We start from the raw sequence: 19,350 nt of genomic DNA on the forward strand, positions 1-19,350 counted from the left end.
GTTAATATATAGTCTTTTTGTAATTACTATGAGAGATAAGTAATACTTTTGAGACCTTAGAAATATCAGGTGATATTAGGAGAAACCTCAAGAGAGGTAGGTGCTATTATCCCTTAATTAAATGGGATAAATTATACATCGTAGATATTAAAAGTGCTCCGCTTTGTACTTCAGAAATTACGGTGGAAATCAGAGCATAGTTAAAAGATGTAAAGTGGAATTAAGCCTTCTTGCATTGGTACGATTGGATAAGATCATTTTTTATGTCACCGTGTTTTTTTCTTGGGAAGGGGTCGCACGTAATGAAGAGCACAGCACACTGAAAACTGAATGATGGAACCTTAAGCTAGGTCTCTAGAATCGAAGTAGTACTTTGTTGACTAGGTTACAACTATGGGCTATCCTCCTAAGTAGTAACTAAAACCAAGAAAATCATTGTTGGTTTGTTATTTTCCATGTGGGATAAACATTGGATCCGTTTTTGACAATTCATCTATGCTATAGCTTTCGAGGCATGTAGGAACGAACTCTTTTAATTTTGTAATGACAGCATTATAGCGCTAATAGTAATGTATAGGCAAGGCCTTAGCTAGCTTAGATTTGCCACCCAAGAAACAAAAGGATAGGAATGACCACCAAAGCAATTTACTACTAGTACTAATTGATTTTTCACCTCAAAGGTGAGAAAATTGAATCAGCTTCCATCCATCAAGAACAGTGGTAGGAATAGTGGGTCGTGGGTATATAATTAGACCCCTTAATCCAAATGGTTTGCATTTGGCTTTGAGATTAAATTGTTTCAAGAAGTTCCTTTCAAAATATACATATATATTATTGTATCTAGAAGGCAAATAACTGATAGGAAATGGTGCCCCCTCTGCTGCTGTGTTTGGCCTCTCCGATTATGACTAGCCAGTTGACATAAGCTTAAAAGTATCCAATTTGCATTCTTGTATGACTGGCCACAAGATTGAGGATGTACACTCATCCTTTCTTTAAAATTGGAGTTGTCACTATTGTCGCCAATTATAATAATGTCCTGCTGTCCTGTGATTTTATTAGATGTTCTGGAAAAAAAAAATACTTTTCCTTGTGTGCTCAGTTTATCATTCAATGAATATTTTAGTTTCTGCTATCCCTTTTGATGGTGACAACGATTGAATAATAGGCGGTTGACAATGAGGCTGTGATGATGACGATATTGAACAATGTATATTAACAAAAATGCGGGTAGTTACATGGAGTGTGAGGAAAACAAAATGATAAAATAGAAGGGAATGAAGATACAAACAGTTTTCCATCCATGGGAAATTCAACCAAGCTCTCCTACATGCTACACATACATTCATATATATATATATATATATATATGAGTTCTTGATTTGCCCATTTTTCCTAGCAAAAGGCAGTAGGGACTAATTAAAACAGGAGGGGCATTATGAGGCTGCAATTTTCTCAAAGAGACCAAGTCTATTATCAGCCAATCTTGACTTGTAAGCAGACTTTTTGTACTCAAACCATGTAAACTCTTTGTACAAGCTGTCTTCGCCTTCCATAAGTGAAGGCAAAGGAGCTATCTTCTCACTCAAAGGTGGTCCTCCGAAATAAATCATTGAGACCCTTGATTTGGAACTGTTGGCCAATACTCTATGCCTCACACTTTTAAACCTCCCATTTGTCAAAACCTGCAAAAAAAAACCCCACCATAGCATTAGAAAGGGCACCAAAACAATCGCCATTAGAACAAGATTCCAAGATTGGCATATCCACTTCGCAAAATAAGGACTGGTAGTTACAAAAGTGGTAGTAAAAGAAGAAGAAGAAGAAGAAGAAAGAGAAAAAAGGGGTTTTATTCAAAAGACTAAAAGTCTTCAGTCTTAAAAAGTAAATTGTTCTGATTAAGAAAGTTTCTTAATGGTCATCGAGAAAGTAAGTAAAACCATGAGAATTTTCTTATCCCGCACGCAGCACTTAGCTGAAAGTGACATGGAAAGCATTTGATGTTAAAGGCATCCACGAAGATTCGTTTAATCTATTTTAGTCAAAACCGCATGTTTTGCGGAAGTCTACAGCAACAAAATGCATACGCGGAAGAGAGAACCATCTGGCTTAAAAATGAAAAAAGGTGTAGTCAAGAAGAAAAACTCAATCCCAATTTTTCAACAACTGAATCGCTTACTCATCTTGAAAAGCATATGATACCTGTTAGGAAGACCATTAATTTCCTACATGGCACGTGCAAAACAGACAGAAATATCTTTGCAATATCACAACAGTGAAATTCACACTAGTACCTGCATTGAGTCACCAACGTTGATAAAGAAGGAATTTTGATCAGGTGGAACTGAAATCCAACTTCCATCCTTCAATGCGATTTGAAGGCCAGAAGTGTTGTTGGATCGCAAAACAGATATGATTTGTGGGTCAGTGTGTTCTCCAAATCCAATTAAATTCCTGCCATGCAGTTCTTGAAGGTCAGGGCAGGGTGGGTAGTGATTTAGCCTGAAAACAGAGTCACTCTGTTCATCCATCAACAGCTTGCTGAACACAGTCTTTGGCTGAATATTCAACCCTTCAGCCAATTGTTCAAGAATTGAACAGGCCATTTTCTTCACTGCCGATATATAATCATTTACAGCACCCCTGCAACAACAACAACAACAACAAATTCTCATTAGAACAGAAGGTAACAGAACCCGAGAAATATTGACATATACGTATCTGCTTTGAACACAACTTACTGAAACTTCTCTGGGGTGACGCCAAAAACTGATTCGAACTTTTGGTAATTGAATCCAGGGTTGGTCGTTAAGAGGATGTATTCAACCCAACCCACGTCGCCATTTGGTCCAATCATCTTGTTACCATAGCCGAAAGGGTCAGGGGGCCCCGCTTTTTCCTTCTCAGACAGGGGCAAAGAGAAGAACTTGATGGCTTCAGACTCAAGTTTGGATATGAATTCAGTGGGAACACCATGATTGATGACTTTAAAGAATCCAAATTCTTCGCACGCCTTCACAAGAAGGTGCTTGGAGTCCGGTTTTGAGAGGTCTATCAATGGAATCCCAGGGAATAATGTGGTAGCTTTACACGAGTTCTTGACTAAGCTGAACTGTTCCATTGCTTGTGTAGGCAATACCACCATTTTCTTTCTTTATATTTTGCTTTCTTTGGTTTGCTTGTGGGGGAGGGTAGGGGGCGAGGGGGTGGGGTGATATATAAGAGATGGAAGTATAGAAGAAAGCAAGGCACCGCGGACAATGAACTGGGAAAACTAGAGATTGGCTTTGTGTGATATGATCAATGAGACTTGTGCCGTTGCAGTTGGGGAAGGGCCAAGGAGGGATGAGCTGTGCCTGTGTGTTGAGGGGGGCTGAGTATGAGCTAAGGCAAATGAACACATGGCTTCAAGCTGATGCTGGTCTATTTATAGTGGTTTTTATTCAACCTTAAGACGGGAGAGAGAGAGAATGAGAGTCGAAGATTTCAGCACTATTTAAAATGTTCTGTGGAATTTTCTCTCTCTTTCATACTATCGAATAGAATTACACAGTCGTAAACAGTCCAATCAACGCCCACAAACTCAAAATTATTGCGTACAATTTATGTTACAAAATCTATAAAGACCTAAGCTCAAAATTATTGCGTACAATTTATGTTGCAAAATCTAGAAGACCTAAGCTCATTTGGTGCCAATGATGTCACGTACTTAACTCAATTGATAGGGATATTAGTCAAGTAATCATTTTTATGTTTCTGATTCGATTTTAAAACCCTTTTTTTTTCTCTCCTCCTCCTCCTCCTCCTCTGATTGAAAGGTTTGAAGTTTCCGTTAAATTAAAAATAAATGCAAAAGATTATATGTTACAGAGTGTAAACATGCACATACTTTTGATGGAAAACGTGACACAATCACTGAATATGAGGCACATTAATGGATGAAAGTGAAATATAACACAGTTCTTTTCCTTCATCTACATAGTGAAAAACGTGATACAAGGCATCTGATTAGATCACATCAACAGTTACTAATCTAAAGTTTTTGTTTTTTTTTTTTGGTTTGGCCTTGGATCTTTTGATATAATATTATTGTGTATTAAGAGAAGAATGGGTAATCTAAACTTAACTACACTATAGTCTTCTTGCTTTCACACGTGATTAACAATCAGTGAACAAATGAAATTTCTGCGAAACTGAAGTTGAATCATGCTTGACAGTTCTGAAACTTGACTAGGGAAATTCTAGTAAGCATTGAAAACTTTGGAAGTGGTTAGATTAGCCCAAGCAAAGTCATTGGGTGCCAAGAAACCCACTTATTTACCTTTGGTTGCTCTTGGTCAAAGTGTAATGAAGTTTCCTGAACAAAAAAAGTTCATTAGTTTCTTGAAAAGGAGTATTTATTTATATTAGCAGTAGTGAGTCGCAACTGTCCCCCACCCTCTCCCCCCAAAAAACAGAATGAAATGACAAATTCCACTAGTTAGGTAAATAAGATCGAAATTATGAGGGTTCTGTTTCAGCATGAACATTTGATTTCAGAAACTTGTTCTGTGATTCGAAATCTTTTCTTTTTGGATCAAAACACATTTGGGAAGTCTTTTTGGAAAAAGGAAAGTTCATTAATCTCTTGGAAGGAGGAGCATTGATGCTAAAAGTAGTAGTGAGCTGCACCTGTCCTCCACCCTCTTCCCCCCCCCAAAAAAAAAAAAAAGGAAATGACAAATTCTACTAGTTAGGTAAATAAGATCGAAATTATGAGGGTTCTGTTTCAGCATGAACATTTGATTTCAGAAACTTGTTCTGTGATTCGAAATCTTTTCTTTTTGGATCAAAACACATTTGGGAAGTCTTTTTGGAAAAAGGAAAGTTCATTAATCTCTTGGAAGGAGGAGCATTGATGCTAAAAGTAGTAGTGAGCTGCACCTGTCCCCCACCCTCTCCCCCCAAAAAACAGAATGAAATGACAAATTCCACTAGTTAGGTAAATAAGATCGAAATTATGAGGGTTCTGTTTCAGCATGAACATTTGATTTCAGAAACTTGTTCTGTGATTCGAAATCTTTTCTTTTTGGATCAAAACACATTTGGGAAGTCTTTTTGGAAAAAGGAAAGTTCATTAATCTCTTGGAAGGAGGAGCATTGATGCTAAAAGTAGTAGTGAGCTGCACCTGTCCTCCACCCTCTTCCCCCCCAAAAAAAAAAAAAGGAATGACAAATTCTACTAGTTAGGTAAATAAGATCGAAATTATGAGGGTTCTGTTTCAGCATGAACATTTGATTTCAGAAACTTGTTCTGTGATTCGAAATCTTTTCTTTTTGGATCAAAACACATTTGGGAAGTCTTTTTGGAAAAAGGAAAGTTCATTAATCTCTTGGAAGGAGGAGCATTGATGCTAAAAGTAGTAGTGAGCTGCACCTGTCCTCCACCCTTTCCCCCCAAAAAAAAAAAGGAAATGACAAATTCTACTAGTTAGGTAAATAAGATCGAAATTATGAGGGTTCTGTTTCAGCATGAACATTTGATTTCAGAAACTTGTTCTGTGATTCGAAATCTTTTCTTTTTGGATCAAAACACATTTGGGAAGTCTTTTTGGAAAAAGGAAAGTTCATTAATCTCTTGGAAGGAGGAGCATTGATGCTAAAAGTAGTAGTGAGCTGCACCTGTCCACCCCTTCCCCCCCCAAAAAAAAAAAAAGGAAATGACAAATTCCCCCAGTCAGGGAAATGAGATCGAAATTATGAGGCTTCTGTTTCAGCAAGAACAATTGGTTTCAGAAACTTGTTCATTGATTCCAAATCTTCTCTTTTTGGATCAAAACAAATCTGGGCAGATAGGAAAAAGTCAATGGCCAGATTGAGTATGTCAATTTTTTCCCTTCAAAAGCTGGCTTGATCATTTTCACCAATCAATCGTACCGGACCCTGAATGCAATGATTCCAAGCATGCTGCTTTCATGACTCTCTTTTTATCTATACAGAAAATCCTAACGCTATTTAGTGTATGTTCTCTTTGATCTGATGAAATATACAGCTAGCTAGTTGTTGATATACCAATGAGGTACGGGTGCCTATGGTCCGGACATTTTAAGTTCGAAAATTTTCAATTATTCCTTGTCCAGCAGAAACCTGAAATCTTTTTGTGGAAATGTAGGATGTGTTTGAATATGCCATTATTTGAAAAAAGAAATTATTTAACTGCATTGTATATATAAAAAAAAAACTGCATTATGAACACATTTTTTAATCACTTTTTTAACTACGTGATTTCTAATTCTGGGATTCATTTCCTTTTTTCTTCTTTCTTTTTTGGTTTAATACTTGAAAAGGTTTTTGAAAAAAAAAAAGAAACTATATAATGTAGAGAAGATGCACGCTCGAGATCACTAATCTTCAGACAGACATTTATTCGAATCTAAGTTAAAGGATGAGCATTGTTGCAATGCAATACTTCAACATTTTGTTCATAACACTTGTGCAAAAGCAACGAGCGAGTAAAGACTACGGTTGTGTTTGGATTGCATTTTTCGTGATTTTTCATGGAAAAATTACTGTAGCGATTTGATGTATGTGAGGAAAAAAAGGTAATAGGGAAATGTGATCACGGAAAATAACGTAATTTTTCGACGGAAACCGGCAATCCAAACAAGGCATACATCAACGGCATGCCAATTTTTCTCCTAATTAATTAATTGGGGGGAAGGGAGGGTTAATTAAATCGAATCAACAGCATGGTACAAATTCAATAATTACGTAGGCGTGTCTTGAGATTGCTTGCTCTTTTTGTTGAATGTGTCCTAAAATTGCTTGGATTATATGATGATCATGAAGTCATCTAATTATGGATTTGCTGTGGAAGAAGCTGTGTTGGCTAGTCAGCGGGGGGTAATCAAGTTTAGATAGTTCTCTTGTTCTAGTAACCGACCATGTGGTGTGGGGCTTCATTACTCTTGCACATAATTAAGTACTCTGTACATCGACTTATTGAGGCCCCCATGGCCATGGATCGAGAACTTTATAGGGCGGGAACATTTCTCATCTCTCCAAAATTGATTTTCTTTCATTGCCTGATTATTTCATCAAGTGTTAGAAACCAAGTACAAGTACTAGTATAATTGAAGAAAGATGGGGTACATAATTCGATGTAACCAAGAATTTCATGTACAGTTCTTAAATATCCCCACCACCTTCAACTGCGAAAACAAGCCCTCGAAAACAGCTAATTACTTCTTGGATTCATGGACAGATGCCAGAGGAATCACTAGACGTCTTTCTGTTCCTCTATGGGAGAACCCTATCAAACATATACATATGTTTGTGCATTTGTTCATCAAAAGGGAAGTAATGCATTGCTTTTCCAAGTTACATGCATGAAGAAGTACCAACATTTCCAGTTGTACCACTGTCATCTCTTCTCAAATTGAATAATCGGCAGTATAAACCAACATCATCCACTGCATTAAAATTCCTCTTAATCATTAAAATTTTCTATCCCCGGCCGCATAATCCCCGACAAATCACACCTGAATTCATGCTACGTACTTGTGTTTAAGCAGGTATTTAAATGCTGGTTGGTTCCAACTTCCTCTGATTTTCCCTTTTTTGTATTCTCCTCTTGTTCCATATTCTTCTTTTGTTCCATGGATCAAAGCATAATTTATATAATCCTCCCGTTTTTTTTTTTTCTTTTTTTCTGTCCCAATTTCAATACTAAGTAGTAAATATTTTCTGATGGAGGCAGCCACACTGAAAATCAGGAGTTGTCTAAATCATGGCTGACTAGACAGTCAGTCAGCCACCCTTTTCAGCCATGGCTGATGCAGTGGGACCCTTTACACCCCATGTTTCTAAAATCCTTAAAAGACTTTTTTTTTTCTTGAAACACCAAAAATTAATATTATTACTACTTCAATATTTATTCCATTCAAGGCTCAAGCATTCAACCTTCATCCCTTTTTTTTTTTTTTTTTTTTTTTTGGGTTTTCTTGGCAAATTCTATTCTTTTCTTTTCTTATAGTGGTATGATGATTCTATTCTGCCTTGCCAGTTTTTCCTTTCCCATTCATTTATTTATGCTGCTGATGACAGTTCAGGAATTTCTGGATTCTGTTGGTGGCATCAACACACGTGTTGAAAAACTAGCCTCCCCTTCCATACTTACCTGTCGACGCGTGTATGGTTGGGGACAACATAGGCCTCATCCCTGTGACGTGGCCTGATGTTATTCGTAGCTTTTTCCCATGTCTGATATTGCACACAAGTCACGTACAATGTCAGAAAATTATTGTTGACAAAATATGGTAGGTAGGGAAAAAAATATATGTCCAGTTACATCAAAAGTTTTGATGCAATAATAACAATAATGTACTAAGTCTCATGTAAGGAATTTTGTCATAAAACACGTTGATCTAAATACTAAATTGGGTGTCGAATGGAATGACATAATCTTCAAATTGGTCATCAAGCAAAATTATTATGTTAATCATATATGCACTTGGTGTGTATAATTTCAAAAAATAAATTTTTTTTTATGAAAAGAGATAAAGGTTGAATAACACAATAAGTTGTCAAATACAAATAATTTAGGAGCTAAAATAAGATTTCAGAGATTTAGGCTTTGTTTGGATTGCATTTTTTTGAACCTTTTATAGAAAAATTAATGTAATAATTTGATATTTATGAAATAAAAAAATAATTGAAAAATGTGTTCACAAAAAATATAATTACAATCCAAACACACCAGTGTTCTAGATTCGCATCTCGTCTCTCCCTTCTCTTTTCTTAAATTTCATACCATCCCTGCTATATTTTTTAAAAAAAAAAAACACACACACACACACACAGATGAAAGAGGTTGTTAAATGTGGATGAGGACATCAAGGGATGTTATTAGTTGACGGATGGTACGTAGTCTTAGGATGCCATGTGTAACATGAGGTTGACAAAATTATTAGAAACTGAAAATGTATTATTACATCATCCACCCAAAAAGGAAAAGCCATCAAAATTTGGCTCTTGATTTATTTTATATATATATATATATTCTTTTCTTGGGAAACTGCTAACTCTCAGCTGTGCTTTAGTTTAGAGCTTCGAATACAAGGCGTTTATGTAAAGATTCCACACTTAAAGTATTCGAAGTGTGTAAAGCAGATGGTCGTGAAAATAACAAATAATGGTCTTTATTCAAAAAAAAAAAAAAAAGAAGAAGAAATGGTGGGAGGATCTTTCTGAAATCTAACATAAGAGCAAAAGCCCACACCATTCTTGCCGAAATTGAGAGAAAATTCGAAACTTGCGTTCGAGCCTCACCAAGAAAAAGAGGATGTCCGTTCGACTCATTCTGAAAATGATTGACAGGTTAATGGCATAAGAGTCGCTTTTGGTCCCAATTCAGAATTGGTTCAATAATTGGCCTCTTTTCCGAATACACGGAATAAGTGTGTTTGGATAGCAATTTTTTTTTTCTCAATAGTATTATTTTACTTGCATCACAGTTATAATTTTCAATTAAATTTTTATCTTCTTAATAATCTTTTTATCTCGCATACATAAAAGTATTCAGTAATTATTCTAAATAGTATTTTAAATAATATTCTTTCTAAACACACTCTGTTCCAATAATTTTTTTATCTCCCATACATCACATCGTAAAATATATTACAACAATTATTTCAAATAATCTCCTGCCCTACAATTTGTTCCCACATTTTAGGGGAAGAATGTGCCATCAACAGTAGTTGTTCCTAGTGCAGTGAAAGCAACATGACGGGTGCCCAACTAAGCTTTAGCTCTTTGAAGGACTAAGCATCAACAGATGGCAGAAATAGCCTCTAAAGAGGGACCTATCGCAAGATCTCTTATGCTTTTGCGTTCATGCACGGTATCATCAACAATAATTTTACATTACAACTTTGGATCGTACAAATAGCATCAAGATTTTTGTTCTTTTGATGTGATTTCTGAGTTGAGTGCTCACGTCCAAGGTCACCAAATTGAAATTTACTTTTTATCAAACAGGAGAAAAAATTTAAAAAAAAAAAGTCACCAAATTGAAGTAGCGTCTCAGAATTCTTCTAAAAGCAGGTGTGTCATCATTTCTTGATTTTACCACAGGGGGATGGGGTGTAGTATTATTGGGAAGATCTTCAAGCAAGGACTAAAGGATTTCTGAGCGAATGAAATGATCAATCGTACATATCTTTAGGCAATGGGGTGTTAACTTTAGGGCACATCCATACTTGTGGATTGACCATGTTGCATTTTACTAGTCATCAGTGAACTCTTTTAATTGCATGAGTGAAGATCAAGATATTGAAATTTTAGCTTAAAACAAGTGCTTCACGTGTTGAAACTCAACTAGGGTTTGCCTTCTCACTTCTCATGGGAGTAGAATCACAAAATTTTCAATTAGATTCAATGCACATTTTGCTATCTAGAGATGTATAAGTTGAATATGCATTATTTTGAAATTGCATATATGTATGGGGTACAAACTGTAAAAGCATGTATCCTTCGTCGAAAGCGTTCTAGTCATTACAAAGTAGTATTGCTAAAAGTGCTTGAGAAACATACAGTGGAAAACACAGCCCTTTTTTTTTTTTTTGCAAGAAAACATAGTGGAAACTGGAAAACACAGCTGATTTGAGACGCCACTTGTGAGTAATAGCATGATTTGACGGACACTAAGCAATCTTTTGCTAGTGCACGACGCAAAGTATAAGTACGTTTATTCTCCGCAGGTAAGTCAATAGTTAGGCATATCTTTCACACAAGTGGAAAAAGAAATTTGTCTAAGTGGTGCCTTCAGGCGTTAATTTTGTTTTTTTTAAAAAAATTGGCACAGTATTTAAATGCAGTGGTTCTATCACAGCCCGTTTGAGGTTGCAATACGTTTACCAAAAAAAAAAATGCTTTTAATCAGTAAAAGTACATTTATGGTATTTGATAATTAATTTTTCATAATTTAAGTAGCCCAAGTTTTTGTAATTAAAAGCACGCTTGTTATAAGTGCTTGTGTCAGAAGTGGTTCTTTATAAGTCATTGCAGCGTCAAATGGAGTCTGAAACTGACTCATCTACGATTACGTACCCACAATAATGTGAAAGCGTACGTGTAATTAATTGTTAATCAAGTTGCGATCCATCGCGTAGTCGTACCCACAATAATGTGAAAGTGTACGTTTAATTAAATGTTAATCAAGTTTGCGAATCCATCGCGTAGTCGTACCCGCAATAATGTGAAAGTGTACGTGTAATTAAATGTAAATCAAGTTTGCGAATCCATCATATACCCGTTAGAAAAATTCAAAGTAAAAGGAATGGAAAAAGAAAGAGACTATACCATCACAATCTTAATCTGATGATGACTGGAAAGACTATATAGCTCGTCGAATGACACAAATCTTACGACTAATTTATTGGACGTCTTTATATATTCATAAGAGAGACAGTCAAATAAACTTTCTTCCTTCTTGCTTTATTGTTTAGTTAATCACAACCAACTCATCGTGAAAATGACAACCTGCATTTCTTTTTCTTTTTTGTTTCTAGAAGTGGGACTTTCCCTTTCTAATTTTCGGTGCTGATCGGAAATAGAACAAATATCAACCAACCCATCGTCCCCATTAATTTTTTTTTTTTCCTGATCAGATAACGATGCAATACACTAGGAAAAAAATATACACTAGTAAGAGATTTGGCATCCAGAAATGAGAATGAAATATGAATCCCAAGACTTTCGAATTTATTCCCACTCAGGACCACAGAACAATCTCTCGATTTTCAAAGGCTAGTGTGTGAAATTGGATTGAGTCAAGCTGAGGGTTGAATTTTAGTTAATCAAAGTTGTTGTATTTTCCATTTTCCACCCCACCAAAGCCAATTCAAAGAGTCAAGAAAAATCTTGGACCAAAAATGGGACATAATAATTAATATACATGAGCTGCTCGCAACCGCACGTGGCGCTGTATGGAGTTGAAATGTGCTTTCGACAAAGAAAAGGTCTTCGAAGATCTTTCTTGGTTGTTAATAGAAAGAATAGATCATTTTTGTTCCAAGAAAATTACTAAAAAAAAAAAATTAAACAAGAAAAAAAGAATGGACCACTTTCCCAGTCTGCTATTTCGTCAAAATTGGCCATCCATCACTCATTTTCCATTTGGTCAGTTTCTACATTTCTCCATAACCCTTTACTTTCAGGGCTTGATACACATTATTATTATTACGAGCAATTAATTTACATGGATGGATTCGTTTATCCATTCCATCATTTTGCTTAGGTATCAAGTCAAATCTGTGAACACTAATGCTAGTCCCAGTGAACAGCGAGGGCGTTCACATCTCGTGCAAGTTCTATCCAATGAAAGTTTCCTGGCGACAAAAAAACTTTTGAGGGTATTAAGGCTCCTGTCTACTTTGTGTCTTCCCATGTGTTGTGATCTCTAATTCTTGGAATGTGGATTTAAGCCATAGTGTTTTTTTTTCGAAGTACTAATAGTAGTTGATTTGAAAGATGACTGATCGATCCAAGGTTTATTACAAATAGCAAAGATTCTTTTCACGGTCACGGGTGGTTTTGTCAGAAAGTTTTAATAGTCAGAAATGACTTTCAGAAGATTTTCCTAGTCAGAAATAGGAATGGAAATCATCAATCTTCTTCCAATCACTTGAGTTCTGTCTGATTGATTATTGTTGTAATCCGGAACCAAAACTAAACCAGCGGTATTGTGCAAAATTTTGAGACCAATAATTTAGATTGCGATTTTTTTGACCATGTAAAATTCAGCTGACTATACCAGTAATAGCCGCCGTGCGTGTGACCAGTACTGTAGTAGTAGCCGCATTATTATTAGTTTACACTCTTAGCGTGTAGAATTAGTCAAATTATTCCTTTTCTTGTGCCTTGAGAAAGCAAGACATGATTAAATCAGACGAACAAAAAGCTGCAACTGCGGCTGACCCTTATTGGGATTGTTGTTCATCTGATCAATGATAAGTATCATGGATGAGTGGATGGCTTCTGGGGCTACTATTAATTTATACTCTACTGGATAAACGAAAAACATGTCAATTCAAACTAGCATTCAATTGGGGGTCCGAAAAAGTGCTACCGCCGGCACCGCATGCATCTTCTATTAATTTCTAGTCTCTATTCTATGTGGTAGGGTGCAAAGGGAGCTGAAGATTCTTCTACAAAATGAGGAGCCAAGAAACAAATTGCTTTGAGACGGCCGAAGTTTGTTGGCTAGGGTAGATAACAGGGTCCCTGGCCGACATGAGTCGGTCAAAAAACTGCAGACAACTTCTGCCATGCGGACTTCTTTACATGCTCTTATTTATTCATCTTGTTGGGATAGAGTCTGCTGCAACCTTATCCACGCACGCATTTTCCTTTTGCTGATAAAGACATTATTGAGAATAGCAGCTCTTTAGGAAGTCTGAAGTAGAGAAAAAGAACTCGCCAGACATTCGGATGGGATTGATTGGGAGGTGGCAAGTTAGCTTGAAAACTGAAAGGGCGTGCGTGCACATAATGAGGGAATAATTTTTTTTTGCTTCACATGCAGAGATTACATTCATGAACATTCCACCAATACGTAGAACACGAATGGATTGACAGGTCTCTGCTTGGTGCTAGTTTCAAGCCGCTTGATAATGATGGACAGCGACTAACTAACAACGGGAGATTAATCTATCCACAGTGCTGCTGCTATACAAATTGAAGGAATGGTTCGAGAGATACATCCACAAATCAATCGTGCTATAGTCATTGATAAATAGAACCAGTGACGAAAACGGTGGTACAGCACTAAGGGACGATAGTGGACTGGGAATAAAATATGTCGGGCAAGGATGTGTTGCGGGTCGATTCGGAGGATCGCTTCTATTGCAAGAAAAATTACCAAGAGAAGTTACAATTGAACACGTTTATTTGAAATTTTGGGATTTGCCTGCTCTTCAAAGTGAACCCAGAAAGGTAGCAACGATAATGGGAGTCTTACGACAATAATCCCAAGAATCCACTTTTTCTGGTACTCATGGAACTCTTTCCACGTTCTGTTTGAGTTTGAAAAGAATTGAGGATAAGAACTCCATCCCATCCTCAAATCTCTCCTCTGATTTAGTCACCAAAAGCATAGGAGGACTTTCTTTTACTATAAGTAATAATTCTCTGACCTATCACCCATTGGAACGCTACCAAAGTAAATGGCAGGTCTTTGCCTTTTCATTCAGAGAAAGAGAGAAGTCCGTATACTTTCCACTTGATTACCAACCGACGAGTACTACACCAAAATGACATTAGATTTGATGGCAAAGGCCAGAGAAAAAGTACCTTTTTCCTGAGGTGAAAAATGAGTAGTTGGATAACCCTCAACTCACTTTTCAATATATCTGCAGGCGGGCAGCCTATGCGTGATGATGACCCTCAACATTCCAATACATTTGCTCTCTATGCTACTAGCATAAAATGCAAATTTTCATCTCAGAAGATAAACGTGTACATATATCTGCTTCGCATGCTCCATACTTCCACAGCAGATTGGCACAATAATTGGTCATACGCTATAGTAATCAATTCCAATAATTTCAACCTTTCTTGAACTTGAATCTGTATGCAGCATACAAATGATGGCTCCTTACGTTTTATCATTCATCAAGCATTGCGTATAACATTATTGCCTTTTCAATTTGGAAATTATGATTTGTTTGCCACCAACAATTCCAGAATCCATAATTCCACATCTAGGACAAAAATCAGGCAGGGGAAGTTGGTCTTCTCTCTATCCAACAAGGAGATAGCTGCTACTTGCTTGATAAGGGATACTGCAGCTTGGGGCAGAGGCAAACCATGATACGGGGAAGAAACATCTTTCAACCCGGATTGATGGGCTGGAAAGTGTTGGAACTCAAAAATTCGAGAGCTGAGCCAATGTTGAAGTGGCCAAGTCCATACACAGATTCATTTATGCATATGCAAATGAGAGACAAAAGCAGCAGAAAGGTTCCCCTGACAAACCAGAAAATATTACGTTCACAAGGAAAGAAAAAATAACATCGGGTGGCTTTGGCGAGATGGATTTACGTTTCGTAAAATCTAATGACACAACATTCTGTGTTGCCACAGGCAAAAACTACTATGAAATACATGATATACAAGACATTATTAATTGAAGCAATTTGACTATGGTCATAGGGCAACATATTAAAAGAGACTTGTGTGGCCTGCCATAAACGGGAAGCTCCACGGATTTGCTAGTAAATTCTGGATTTTCAAGTCAATGAAGTGGCACTAAGAACATCTACTCTATCATGCAAAGAACTACATATCAAGTTTGTAGCAACTGTATTTCACATCAATCAGCCATATGTAGCATTGCATCTAAGAGCAGGTGGAAATCCATTATAATCCTTGATCACCACATGGATGTAAAAGTTCCACAATGAACATCTCACCACAACCCTCAACGTTATAATAACAATTGCAATTTGCATAAATGAAGTCAGCGCGAGGAAATGGCAGCCTGAGGTTTTCACAATCATTAAGACCACATTGTTCATCGATAAATAACACTAAATGTACTCCCTATTCCGCATTTGCAGCGCAATGACCACATTTGGACTGGGAAGTTTCTTTCACTTGAAAGTGAAATGGAGAAAGGTCCTTCTGAAATCATAAAAATGCTTCGTATACATGTGTGTTTTTATTTGGCCTTATATCTCTGTTTGTGAGTGTTTCTTGAGCCAGACAACATATTACTAAGGGTGTACTGACTTAAAAAATGAGTTCAAGAGTCAAGACCATCAGACAACTGAGCTTGTCGATCCACTACTCCTGGATTGCCAAGCCACCAAATGCTTTGGCATATTGTCAACCATTAAGCATAAAATTCATCAGTGAGGGTGGACAAAATTTTATAGATATGTACAACTTTCTGATGCTACAATTTGTTAAGCAGAACAGGCATGACAAAATTTGTTTCAGAGATGCAAAGTGAGACAACTGAATCTAGCTAATTCCTATTAAGTTGATATTGGCTACTATCAAGTAATTTCAAGTTAGTAATCTAATGGTAAGTTTCAGCAGGCCAAAAAGGTGAACTTACAGTCACAAATAAAGAAAAGTTCAAGCAAGAACAGCCAAATCAGCACATCGCCATTAATTTCAACTGCTGAGAGAAGGATTATCTATCCCAGCTCCTTACTTCAATTCAGAAACTTGATAAACATTTGGAAATTGGAAGCACAGAATTAGGTCAACACTTCTGGAGCACATTCCACTGCGTGCTAAATCATCTCATAGAAAAAGTACATATTGCCTCACAATAAACATACTAAAGAAAAGCATCTTCACAGGGAAAAGAAATGATAACTGCACCACTGATTGTGGCCAATAAAAGGTCCGAGTCTCTCATGCAAAAGTGAAATAAAGCATTCATGAAATTCAAAAGCGGTGCCATTAAATTGAAATTGGCCGGAGTTATGGATTGAAAATCTAATCACGTAGAGAAATTCAACGTGCGCCCTGAATAATCAAATAATTCAGTTTTAATATCACTCCATTTCCCTAAGTACAATGACAGCTAGAACAGTCAACACCTATTCGGTGTAGACAGCAAGATGCTATCTGTAACAAGTGGATTTGTTCGGTGATTAACAATGAGAATTTTCTAAGAAAATGGATACACAACAGACTTCTTTAGGGTACACAAATTTAAGCAAGCATGGCTATACACTTCAAAGTCTAAGCACTAAAATGTAGCACTATGCATTATGCATATCAAATGGATGAACGTGCCTCTAATCAAATGGATGAGTACACAAATCATCAGTCTATGAACTACAATGAACAATGCACGTAAAATTCTACAGCATCATACCCACTACGAGGTTCCTTGATTCTCATTTGCCTTACCCTCTTCAATTTTCAATTCTGGTTCCTCCTGATGAGCCACATCATAAGTTGTGTGTACACCAACTAAAACATAGTAAACTAGCATAACTGCACTTGCTATGACGAACCGCCAGATAGCCACTACACCAAGAGATCCTATGAGAAAGATATTTATGAAAATTGACAAAGATGGCAACCATGGAACAAGGGGAACACCCCAAACTTTAGGAGACTGCTTTCTTGGAAGAAATGCCAATCCTAAGGTGCCTATCAACCAGAACACACCAGTCACAACATACGCAATCCATCCACCCTTGTTCAAACACCAAAAAACTGTGACCCCGATTGATGAGCCAAAGATGACAAACAGGCAACCAAGGAATTTGACATGATCGTTCCTTGGAGTGACATCCTTAACATAATACCGCCTAACGAGCACTGCAACAGCCATAAGCATGAAAATGAAAAGTGTGCTGAATGAAAACACGCTTGACAAGACATCCAAACTTGAGAACAAAGAAAGAATGCAACTAAGTGTAGTCACCAAAAGTGTGGCATAAATTGGTGTCCCAGTTTTTGGATGAACTAGAGCAAAATAAGGTGGAATCATATGTGATCGCGCAATCTGGGTCGTATACCTAGCCTGCCCCATAGATCCCACAAGCAAACTTGTAGTCATTCCCTTAAGAGCACAAATTCCCACCAAATACTTAGCCCATTTCATCCCAATCTTCTCAAATGCAACCGAATACGCAGCATTAACATCCACCTCCGTATATTTCACCATCATTGCCAGTGCCAACGCCATCAAACAATAAATAATAGTAATCATAGACATTGAACCAACCAACCCCAAAGGTATATCCCTTGAGGGCTTCTTGGTTTCCTCAGCCATTGTAGCTACCATATCAAAACCAGTATAAGACCAATACACAACAGCAGCAGCAGTGAACATCCCCTTAGGTCCATATGGGAAAAACGGCACCAAATTCGAAGTATCGGCATGAATAAAACCAACAATGATAATAAAAATAATCACGCCTGCGCTGATTAAGGAACTCACCCATGTCAAAATAGAAGTCCTCCTAGACCCAGACATGGCTATCCCATTACACAGTGCCAAAATCCCAACAGCAAGAGGGTCCAATAAATTAAACCCTTCAGGAAAAGAATCAATCTTTATCCTTAAAAGATCAGGATTACTACTAATAACGCTAGCAAAATATGATGACCATGAACGGCCTAATCCAGCAGCACCCACAATTGCTTCTAACAGAATATTCCCAGCAGCAATATAAGCAAGAAAATCACCCAACTCAATCCTAAGAAAAGAAAACGACCCGCCAGCAGTTGGGATATCCACCGAAAATTCAGTATAACAAAATACTGAAAGCAAAGCAGAAAGCCCAGAAATTGCATAGGACAAAACAATAGCGGGGCCAGCATGATCATGAATTTCTTGGCCAGTGAGGCTAAAAATACCTGAGCCCACAACAGAGCCAAAACCAAGCCACATCAGATCCCACCAGGTGAGGCATTGGTGCATTGAATTCTCTGACTGTTTCTTGAGAACCACCAGCTCGGTATCGTCTGAGGAGCGGCTCAAAAGGCGATCTTTCAGCCTCTGAGGTGTCTTGGCCACGGCGGAGCGGTAGGTGGAGAAATTCTCGAATGTGGGTTCTGGGAAGAAATCTTCTTTGCTGAATCTCCAGTACGATCTTTTGGCAGTTGGCTCCGGTGGTTGCTCCATCTTGGCGGCGGCGGCGAAGGGAAGTATTAAAGGGCTTTTGAGATGTTCTTGGGAGAAATTTTGATGAGAGGCAGAAGCATTATTATTATTCATAGCTCCGGAAGTATGGTGTCGAATCCAGGGATTCTAGCTCGGCAAGTGTCAGTAAAAGTCTTTGGATTTCTTTCCTAAGTCCGGAATTCGGAGACTGATGATGAATTTTTCCGATAACTTAGGTAAAATGTATTCGTCTTTTGGGTAGTTGAAATATGAATGCTGCCAATAAATCCTTAACATGTGTTTAACGTGGATTTTATTTATTTATTTATTTACGCTTTTCTTGTTGGGGACGAGGTTTCATCTGTTGCTTGCAAATTTACCAACAGCGAATTTGTTCAGAACTGATGTGCCGATTCAACTTCTTGAAATTAAAACATTTTAGTCACATATAAAAAAGAGTTAATCTAATGGCCCCACAGGGCATTTATACAGTTCTCTTATTTAATTTTACCTACACTCCTTCGTGTTTATTTTTTTAATTAATTTTCAATTCAAAAAATATGACATTTAAAATATATTTTAGTGAGTGCCCGTAGAACACTCATTAGACAGACCCTATAAAAAATGACTCCAATTCTGCATGACAAGAGAGCGTTATTGCTAGTTAATGTTGATTTGAGCATATAATCTTTAAGCTCGTTAAGCAAATCAAAGTTCAACAGTAATCTAAT

General features: G+C 37.2%; 2 protein-coding genes across 2 annotated transcripts; both read right to left on the reverse strand.

Annotated features, from left to right (window-relative positions):
* Positions 1-1,193: 1,193 nt before the first annotated feature.
* LOC113770908 (gibberellin 2-beta-dioxygenase 1-like) lies at positions 1,194-3,378 on the reverse strand. The gene is made up of 3 exons (XM_027315534.1): positions 2,742-3,378; positions 2,295-2,643; positions 1,194-1,685 (listed from the first exon to the last, which is right to left on the reverse strand). Exons 1-3 carry the CDS (start codon positions 3,143-3,145, stop codon positions 1,437-1,439), a joined length of 1,002 nt encoding a protein of 333 aa, XP_027171335.1. The 5' UTR covers positions 3,146-3,378; the 3' UTR covers positions 1,194-1,436.
* A 13,122-nt stretch (positions 3,379-16,500) lies between these two features.
* On the reverse strand, positions 16,501-18,875 carry LOC113772054 (cationic amino acid transporter 8, vacuolar). The gene has a single exon (XM_027316593.1). The coding sequence runs from the start codon at positions 18,731-18,733 to the stop codon at positions 16,880-16,882; it is 1,854 nt and encodes a 617-aa protein (XP_027172394.1). The 5' UTR covers positions 18,734-18,875; the 3' UTR covers positions 16,501-16,879.
* Positions 18,876-19,350: the final 475 nt, after the last annotated feature.

This window comes from Coffea eugenioides, chromosome 5 (assembly GCF_003713205.1).
Source record: "Coffea eugenioides isolate CCC68of chromosome 5, Ceug_1.0, whole genome shotgun sequence".
Lineage (NCBI taxonomy): Eukaryota > Viridiplantae > Streptophyta > Magnoliopsida > Gentianales > Rubiaceae > Coffea > Coffea eugenioides.

What these genes read in the sequence shown, in the direction of transcription:
- LOC113772054 (XM_027316593.1), bottom strand. Translation starts at nt 18,733, where the DNA reads ATGAATAATAATAATGCTTCTGCCTCTCATCAAAATTTCTCCCAAGAA.
- LOC113770908 (XM_027315534.1), bottom strand. Translation starts at nt 3,145, where the DNA reads ATGGTGGTATTGCCTACACAAGCAATGGAACAGTTCAGCTTAGTCAAG. An exon ending in GTCACCCCAGAGAAGTTTCA is followed by an intron (nt 2,644 to 2,741) that starts GTAAGTTGTGTT and finishes TTGTTGTTGCAG; the next exon opens with GGGTGCTGTAAATGATTATA. An exon ending in ACGTTGGTGACTCAATGCAG is followed by an intron (nt 1,686 to 2,294) that starts GTACTAGTGTGA and finishes TTTTTTTTGCAG; the next exon opens with GTTTTGACAAATGGGAGGTT.